The sequence below is a fragment of the Periophthalmus magnuspinnatus genome, chromosome 22, assembly GCF_009829125.3.
Source record: "Periophthalmus magnuspinnatus isolate fPerMag1 chromosome 22, fPerMag1.2.pri, whole genome shotgun sequence".
Classification (NCBI taxonomy): Eukaryota; Metazoa; Chordata; class Actinopteri; order Gobiiformes; family Gobiidae; genus Periophthalmus; species Periophthalmus magnuspinnatus.
In genome coordinates this window covers 19201539-19211107 of record NC_047147.1, presented here as the reverse complement: position 1 = coordinate 19211107, position 9569 = coordinate 19201539, and the positions used below count along the sequence as shown (strand labels likewise).

Below are 9569 nucleotides of genomic sequence, written 5' to 3'. Positions count from 1 at the left end.
GATACTCTTTACTTTACTTCACTACAATTGTGAGCTGGTATCTGTACTTTCTACTTCACTACATTTGTGAGCTGGTATCTGTACTTTCTACTTCACTACATTTTTTAACCTGAATGAAAAGTAAAAAGTACTTTTCATGTGATTTGAGGGGTTATTTTTACCATGTCCGTGGTGATTTCCTGACTAAAGGTTTCGGGTTCAAGCTTCAGTAAAAATAAACAGACAAAATTCATAAGACAAATACATACATACAGCAATACATTGATTTCAATTCCTACTGTTGACCGAAATCTACATAATTTTTTTTAATAAATATCACTACATTTAGCACAAATGGACAACTTTTACCTCTGTATCTGTACTTTTACTTACTGTACTTCATCCACCACTGATAAACAGCTCACAGTTCAGTTCCACACTATCGGAGCTGCCATATCCATCAGGCTTTTAGAAGAGTATGCAAATCTCATTTCCCTGCTGAGTTCTCCAGATAATAATCACATAACAATGTTTTTCTTCCAGGTACTTCATCTGTAATTCACAAGACGAATGTCACAGCCTCCTTTTCAAAACATTCAAAATCTGTCAGTTTAAATCCACGTGTATTTGTGGCTCTGGGTTTAGTCACAATTGTTAACTTTAATGAGCTTAAGCTATTGAAACATAATTTTTCCATTTCCATTTCCGTTTGTGTATTTCTTCAAAAGTTTGTCTCAGTCTCCAAAGAAGTAAACGTTTAATCCCATCATGTCTATCTTGTGCGTGTCAAGCATGATTGATGTTTGGAGATGCCACTGGAACATTTGGCAGCCATGTTTCTGTCAACCTGAGGGCATCTGTGGCTATAGGAGAGTAGCACTGTTGTGAGCTTTTCAGCACGTATAAAAAAATGCTAGCAGCTATTGTTTCTAGCCTTATTTAAGCCGTTTCCAGGTTATTTTATATGTACACACACACACACGTCATTTTATAATTAGTGTAAGATGTAACTTTTCTGGTTGTTATTTCCTCGATTAGAATGTTCCACTTATCTCCATTGAGAGGTGACACCATCAGGCCAAGTTACAGGTTAGATCTGTGGAGAGGCGACACTGCCCACGGTAAGAATAACGTTCAAGGTATTTTTGAGCTATAAGAACACTGCTAATTGAATAAATACAAGATAGACAAATTTAATGTCATATTGTGGAGTATTTCAGGCAAACATATCGCATAGATCTACATGGTGAAGAAGAGTTACATAGTGTAGTTTTTAAACTAGTGTCACGATACTAAAATATCTCAATTTTCAATACTAATAGCCACAGTGGTGATTTTCAACGTAAATAGTACTTTCTTTTATATTTCCATGTGGCCTTATATCTGTGAGGTTCCATAGTGGTCCACAGGTGTATACTAGTCCATGTGTCTTATACTTGTTCTGATACAGCTCAAGATCATTCTAAAGCTTTTCAGAAAAGATTCATTTCTGTCCTGTGAATGTGACTTTTTTATTTAGATACTTTTGACAACCCTACTTTAAACTGTGTATGCCTAGCTGTCCAAAAGTACACGTAGAACACACATTGACATAATATCGGATCTTTAAATGTATAGTCCCTTCATTTGGTTTCCTAGCATTTATCTACAACACAAAACCACCCTGTATTCTGTGCATGAGTGTACTACTTTACCTAGTTAACCCTTGACAATGCAGCTTGCACAATGTAAAAAGTGGTCCAGTGGCACCACCTAGCTGTCACCCAACAGAAGACTGCAAGACACAGTCAAAACCGAGATTAAAGAGGGCAACATTCACAACACAAATCTGAGTACCAAACTATATTTATTGTATACAGTAGTAAAAGTCCACAAATAATGTACAAATCAGTAGAGAAACATAACATGACAAAACATGGGCCCACTTCTTTGTATGACAGTTCAACCATTAAGACTCTTACGTTTCATTTCTGTGATACGGTTTATGAAAAATACTTAACTGAACTTTGAGTCAAGATTTCTAAAACACTGGGGTTATGGCAATTAAACTATCTTTGCCTAATTCACACACACACACAACATTTTCATCCAAGTTAGCATATGCAAAGTCAAATTATTATAAGATCCTATATTACACAAAATTGACTCCTGTGAGCTTTAAGCCATGTTATAATGTTACCTAATCAAAAACAGACCTGGAGTTGTATTTTGTTTCATTCACAAATGTTTGAGGCACCACTGTCTACATCTTCAAAGCTCAAAATGCTCCACCTTGTGATGTCATGAAGTGGTAGCTTTCTAGTTGCCTTTTGTTTAGTGTAGATTGGGAATTCCAGGAAATTGTCCAAATAATTGTAATAAAATGTGTATGGATTTTAAAAACACAGTGGAGCACTTCCTGTATTATATGACATCACAAGGTGGAACACTGTTTTCAGTGAGACAGCGAGAGAAGAACTCAGCCTAAATATGCAGGGTTTGTGTGTTAAACATGCATGAATGAAACAAAACACAACTCCGGGTATGTTTGTGATGAGGAAACATTATAATACAGATCAGAAAATGGAGTACTACGGGCCCTTTAACTGACAAAAGTACTACATACAACGAAATGGGCCCTTTGTGTAGACTGGTTTGTTCATCGTGCCCTCCCTGCCTACCAACTATGCAGCCATGTTGTTTACATTTTGCAATATTGGAGACACTGGCGCAACATCTTTTTAGTTTTCACACTCTGTTGTAAGGGTGTTCAGCCGAATGGCCTGCACTTTCTTCTTGTACAAACAAGTTAAAAAAAAAAAAAAAAAAAATTAAAATGGGACAGCAGACAACACAAAACACATTTCTCACTATTGAAGGTTTGTCGAAATGCTATCCCACCCACGGGACAAGCTAGCTTTCAGTAGCGTAACCATCAAAGTTCGACAAACCCAAATCCACTTGAGAATATGACATAAGCTGGACTTAAAAAAAAAAAAAAAAGGTGCAACAAGTAACTTTCTACTTGAGGGTCTTCCACCTCCTGGTCTCTATGGAGATGTTATTTCTTTCCCTAGAATATCTCACAGTATGGCATTAGATTGATCAACCAAAGCGCCAATCCAGAGTGAAGGTGTTAAAGTTAATGCCTCTTCCCGCCTGAACCGCTGATTTAGTTGCCAACCCTAGCAGGAATGACCTCTGGGAAAGAAGGAGCCTGATTTGTTTGTTATTAATGTTCAGATCTTGATTTACAGACAAAAGAGGGAAATAGAAACCCCAGGATCATGTAAATGGGGTTAATACAAAGATTTTAAGACCAGAATGACGAGTGTGACAGCAGCAGTTACAGAGAGAGGGGCAAAGTTTTTTTCAATAGAAAGTGACCTGGAGCCAAATTGGAATTGATGGCGCCAAAAATGTGCCCATGATCACTTTCTATTAGGAACGCGGGAGCTAACAGGTTAGTGAGCACGGGGTCACCTCTCCAGAGACCTGACCTTAAACTTCCCTGCATCCCCTGCTTGTCAAATAAGGTTAATGCCACACTGTGGAACATGACACACGCACACACAAAAAAAAAAAAAAAAATCTCATCTCAAAAGGACACCAGCAGGTGGCACACACTCCACCAAAAAGTCACACAATTCACCTTTTGTACTCAAAATTTAACGATGTAATTTAATGACACAATGTACATATTCTCACTCGTTTTGTCTTATTAAAATGTCTATTTCGAATGACAATACAGCTGCAGTCAGGTTTTGAAACAGTGGTCGAGTTTGGGTACTTCGCTAACATCCAAGAGCCACTGAGTAGAGTTGAGTAGAGTGAGTATACAAGCCGGCAAAACCATAAATGTATTTGCGCAAAAATGAACTCCCTAAAATGTCATAAAAATGCAGATACGATTAAAATATATTGACATGAGAGCAAGAGTCAAGACAATACAAGAATGTGAAATGAAAGTGGGCGTGCCAAAATGGCTGACCACAGGACAAGTGGAACCTACAAAATACTAGACCAGACACAGCCCTGACACTGCCGGTCCCAACGCGGTTTAAACAAACTTTTAAGTCCCGGAGACGCCCCCCTTCTCCCACACCTGCCGGAGAGCGCCATGGCGACGACAAACTGAGGTCATTATAAGAAAAGGGGAAAGGAGGTTGAACGGTGGAGACGGAGAGGGAGATCGGAGGGTGGTCATGGTGGGGTGGAGAGGCTTAGCAGTGACCTCCTGTTTGCTGTTGGAACACGTCTATGGTGTCTTCATCCTCCATCTCCAGCTGTGGGACAAAAATAGAAAAATGTTAAGATATGGAATTATTTTGAAAACGATACACAAACAACTGGATAAGGAAAATAAGGAATGTTTTCAGACCTGTGCCGGGGTGTCCGTCTCGTTTATAGGCTGTCCATCGAACCTGAATCTGATCTGCCTTATTGAAAGACCCTGTAAATACGTGGATTTACACTGTTAATGTTAGTGATACTAGATGAATGACAGGATTACGATGCATTTGAAAAGGTTTGTAGAGGAGTGTGACCTGTCTCTCGCAGTACGCCTTCATGAGTTTGCTGAGCGGTGTGTGCCGTTTGATTTTGAACTGGACCACGGAGCCGTCCTGTCCCGCCACTTTGAGGTTGATGTGGTCGTTCTCGGTTTTGACTCCCTCCTGAAACACAGCAGAGCACAGGTTAAAACTGTAACAGACATAAACACTGCACACAGGCGCGCGCGCACACACACACACACACACACACACACACACACACACACACACACACAGCGGCACAGACAGTGGCTCAGGCGGCGCGCGGCTCTCACACGGGGATAGCGTTAGCATTAGCTTGAGGCTAGTCGTACACAGACTCACGCGGAGCTGAGCCGGCTAACGCTAACGCACTGCACAGAGGCTTATACTTTCACAACTCTCAGGTGTTCATACACAGCACAGCCGAACTACAGCTGCTTTTAGCACGCTGCGGGTGTCGCTTTTTAGCGCTACATTTTTGCGCTGCTGCAGTTGCGGCATTTGCGACATTGCGGACTTTACGCGATCCGCTCTGACAAAGAAAACAAATCCGGTAATAAAATAAGATGTGTACTGACAAACGTATTCTCATTCGAGCCTATACCAGGCACACATCTAAACTAAAACATTTTGCACAGTTATGTACTCAAATACGAGAGGATTGCAATCTCAAGGTAATAAAGGACGGGTTTGCGGGTGCCCATTCATTTGCGGAGAAAACACTGCGCCGTTTCAGAAACGTGCAAACAACCAGAGCGTGTTCTCTTGCACATCTACCCGCCTGTCGCCCCGGGCCGCGGCCTGCCTCCCCCGGGCGGAGTGCCTTACCTTGGGCTTCTCCTCTGACATGGTTGGGCCGGTCCGGTGCTGGAGCTGCAGAATATACGGGCTTTATGAGTCTTTCTGCCGCCTTCGGTCCTCCTTCTGTCCTCCTCCTGCTCAGGCCGCGGGTGCGCGCTTCAGACCGCTGCCGCTGCACGCCATTGGCCCACACACCACCACGTGACTCCAGGCATCGGGAGCGCGGACACGGGAGCGCGCACATTAAAAAAAAAAAAAAAAAACCTCGATCACGATGCCCACACAACCATGAAGAAATCAGGTTTAAATCCTATCACATAACATATTATAGGTGCGATCAATTACACGTCATTTAAATCCAAATTAAATATTTTAATTCCAGGGGCCCACCAGGGGCCAGAGCACAAAAGAGTCTCAGTGGGATCTTTTAGAAAGTCTAATCAGAATCAGAAAGAATCAGAATCAGAAGACTTTTATTGCCATAGTCTGTGAACACAGTTCACAAACTAGGAACTTGATACGGTGAAAAAGTGCAACATAAACACACTGAATAAATACAAATACAAATAAGGGCATGCACAAAGTTAAAAAGATATGCTTAAAAAAAAATCAAATGAAATACTTAATGTAATGTAATAATAAACAGCTTGTCATAAAGCGAGGCAACTGTACAATAACTGCACATATTGTGTTTAGTAGAATTAGGTCAATACATTTCTTATAAAAGTTTTAATAAAATATTACACTGGAGTTGCATGACCTCCTGCAGCTGTACTTACCAGTACTTTGATGATGTGTGAGGTACACTCAGATTTGACTCTACCTTCAGCCTTGTGATGTTAGAGGCCATACACTGTAAAACCGTGAAGGGAATATTAAATTACAGGCAAATAGGCTGCCTGTAAATCACGGTAACTAAACAAACAGTGGTTTACTGTAGGAACAATTACTCTATTTTACCATATAGATGTGTACAGCTACAGGCTGTAAGTGGATATACGGTAGATTACTGTTTTATGTAAATTTACAGCAAGATGCCTTTCTTTCTTGGTAAATTACTGTATTTTCAGCATACAATTGTAAATTGTTATTGTTTGGATACCGTGTTTGTTTTTTATTTATCCATTTTATCAGAATATGCCCCATACAAACCAATAATGCACATAACCAAATATTTCAAGCCAAAATCCATGTATTAAAACAAGCAACAGATTGTGAATAGTCATAGTTTACAGATAATGTGGAGTTACATCTTGGGATGGGATCCACAGATGGATCTTTTCGGCCATTATGCTGCTCCTTTACTCTGTAGTCAGTGCTCCTCTTTGCAATGATGTTAATTAAAACATACAAGAAATGTATTTAAATATGATTGGAACCAGATACATATGCATATAATAAGTTACTTGACATTCAAATATCAGCCACGTTAAAGTGTGGGTGAAACTCCTCTCTCTGGAGTGTGCAGCATCAGGCTGAGGTGGAACTGGAATAAGAAATACTGCTTCATTCAAACAGGGTCTGGTTTCAAACTCAGAGACTATCCGCCCTTGATGTGCTCATTCATCCTGGAAAAGAGAACCCAGATCAGAATGACAAGAAAACTCAGTACTGAAGACAAACAAAATGAAAGGGTACTGCAGTAACTGTGTTATTACTCTGCATAGTGCACATTTAATAGCATCATAAACATATTCTTAGCAGCTCCAAGTCCATCATAGTGATGCCCCAGTCCTCTCCATTCGCAGACACCGAGCAGAAACATAAGAACTGACAGAAAATTAGCTTTCCTTTAGCTCACAGCTAAAAGCTACAGTAACATAAGTTTCTGAAATGCCCTTAATTTAAACAAAATGGTTTTGAGCAATTTACTGGGAAGAGCTTTAAACATACCTGTTCCTGCTCTTCTCCAGGTGTCTCTCCCTGTGGGGCCAGGTCTGTCTGTGTATCAGCCCTCTGCAGGAGCCTGCTCCCCCGGCTCAGGGAGCAGACGGAGGGGAGGAGGCACATACAGTTGAAACCCATTGAAACCCCTACACTATATAAAAAGACACATATGCTTTTTTCTCAGTGACATGAAACTTTTTCTGTTTAAGGTCAGTTAGGATTACCAGAATTTTTTGTATTTGTTACGTAAATGCCAGAATGAGAGAAGAATTTTTAAGTCAGAAATTTACATACACTGCATTAGTATTTGGTACAATTGCATCCTTCCACAAAATTCTCACTATAGTTGGCAGGAATTTTGGCCCATTCCTCCTGAAAGAACTGGTGTAAATGAGCCAGGTTTGCATGCCCTGATCTCTGAGGATTGAGATCAGAGCATTGTGATGGCCACTCCAAAGCGTTGACTTTGTTATCTTTAAGTTACTTTGTAACCAGTTTGGCAGTATGTCTTAGGTCAAGCTTTAACTTCCTGGTTGATGTCTTGAGATGTTGCTTCAGTATTTCCACATAATGTTCTTTCCTCATGATGCCATCAATTTTATGAAGTGCACCAGTCCCTCCTGCAGCAAAACAACCCCACGACATAATGCTGCCACCCCCGTATTTCACTGTTGGGCTGGTGTTCTCAGGCTTGCAAGCTTGGCCCTTTTTCCTCCAAACATAACAACTTATTATGGCCAAACAGTTCAACTTTAGTTTCGTCAGATCACAGGACATGTCTCCAAAAATTATAATCTGTGTGCATTTGCAAACTGTAATCTGACTTTTTTAATGTTTCTTTTGGAGTAATGGCTTCCTAATGGCTTCCTGGCAGAGTGGCCTTTCAGCCCATGTCGATACAGCTTTTCCTTTTATTCTTGGGTTGGTCAAAGCTCCAGGTTTATTATGAGATTTACAGAGAAAAGATGCACAACCACAGTTTATGTAGAACAAGGGAGAAGTATTTAAGACATTATTGGAAATTGCAGTAACAACACTCATGTCCTGTTTGCAACAGTAAACAGATTAACAAACCCTCCAGCTCTACTGCTGTTAGAATCAATTTCCACAGCTAAGTGCAATGAGTTTGCAGTATTCTTTAATGACAAGGTTCAGGGCATTGAAAATGCCATCAATTCCATGATGCAAATAACACCCCTGCACCCACCTAGACACTTAGAGTTGACTCACTTTGCACCTGTAACTGACAAAACTGTCCAAGAGATCATCACCAATCTGAGTCCATCAACATGCTGCCTTGATGTGTTACCCACAAGATTTCTTAAGTCTGTGCTCAACAATTTGCTATCACTACTCACTTGTATAGTTAGCAAGTCACTTCAATCTAGAACATTCCCAAGAGCTTTAAAAATTGCAGTTATCAAGCCTTTCCTAAAGAAGAGTAGTCTTGAGGCAAAGTCCTTGAAAAAGTTGTTAACAGCTTATTAACTTTCTCCAAATGAACCACTCCTCCAGCCAGGTTTTAGACCCCACCACAGCACTGAGACTGAGAAATTGGAAACTGTCTCAGATCACATGGCCCTGACCTGTGGGGTGCCCCAGGGGTCAATCCTGGGACACCTGTTGTTCAATCTCTACATGCAGCTATTAGGCCAGTTTACATGCAGCAATAATGTGTCCTACCACAACTATGCAGATGGTGCTCAGATCTTTGTCTCACTGACATAATAATAGTCATAGTCTTTGGCTGACAGAAACAAAAGAGAAAGTGTCGCCAGTCACCTCCAGTCTCTTTCTCTAAAACCTTCAAATGAGGTTAGAAATCTAGGGGTAATAATGGACTCAGACTTGAACTTTAACAGCCACATCAATAATATCTGAAGTTTTTTACCATCTAAAAACATTGCAAAAATTAAAGGTATACTCTCAAAACCAGACTTGGAAAGACCTATCCCGGCATTTGTCTCCAGTAGGTTAGACTATTGTAACGGCCTGTTCACTGTCATCTCCAAACAAGCGTTAAGACAGCTGCAGTACATCCAGAACGCTGCTCGGGTCCTGACTAGAACCAGGAAGTACGAGCATATAAGTCCTGTACTTATGTCTCTGCAATGGCTTTTGTCGCTCAAAGAATAGACTTTAAAGCAGCTCTGCTTGTGTACAAGTCTCTCCATGGCCTAGTTACAGGTGCAAAGTGAGTCAGAAGTGTCTAGGTGGGTGCTGGGTTGTTATTTACTTTGTGGAATTGATGGCATTATAAAGAATACTGCAAACTCATTGCACTTAGATGTGGAAATTAGTTCTAACAGCAGTAGAGCTGGGGGGTTTGTTAATCTGTTTACTATTGCAAACAGGACACAAGAGTTGTTACTACAACTTCCAATAATG

The 9569-nt window shown here is 40.6% G+C and overlaps 1 protein-coding gene across 1 annotated transcript; it reads right to left on the bottom strand.

Annotated features, from left to right (window-relative positions):
* Positions 1–2607: 2607 nt before the first annotated feature.
* Positions 2608–5467, bottom strand: sumo3a (small ubiquitin like modifier 3a). Its single transcript, XM_033988095.2, has 4 exons — positions 5322–5467; positions 4506–4634; positions 4340–4411; positions 2608–4244 (listed from the first exon to the last, which is right to left on the bottom strand). Exons 1-4 carry the CDS (start codon positions 5340–5342, stop codon positions 4182–4184), a joined length of 285 nt encoding a protein of 94 aa, XP_033843986.1. The 5' UTR covers positions 5343–5467; the 3' UTR covers positions 2608–4181.
* Positions 5468–9569: the final 4102 nt, after the last annotated feature.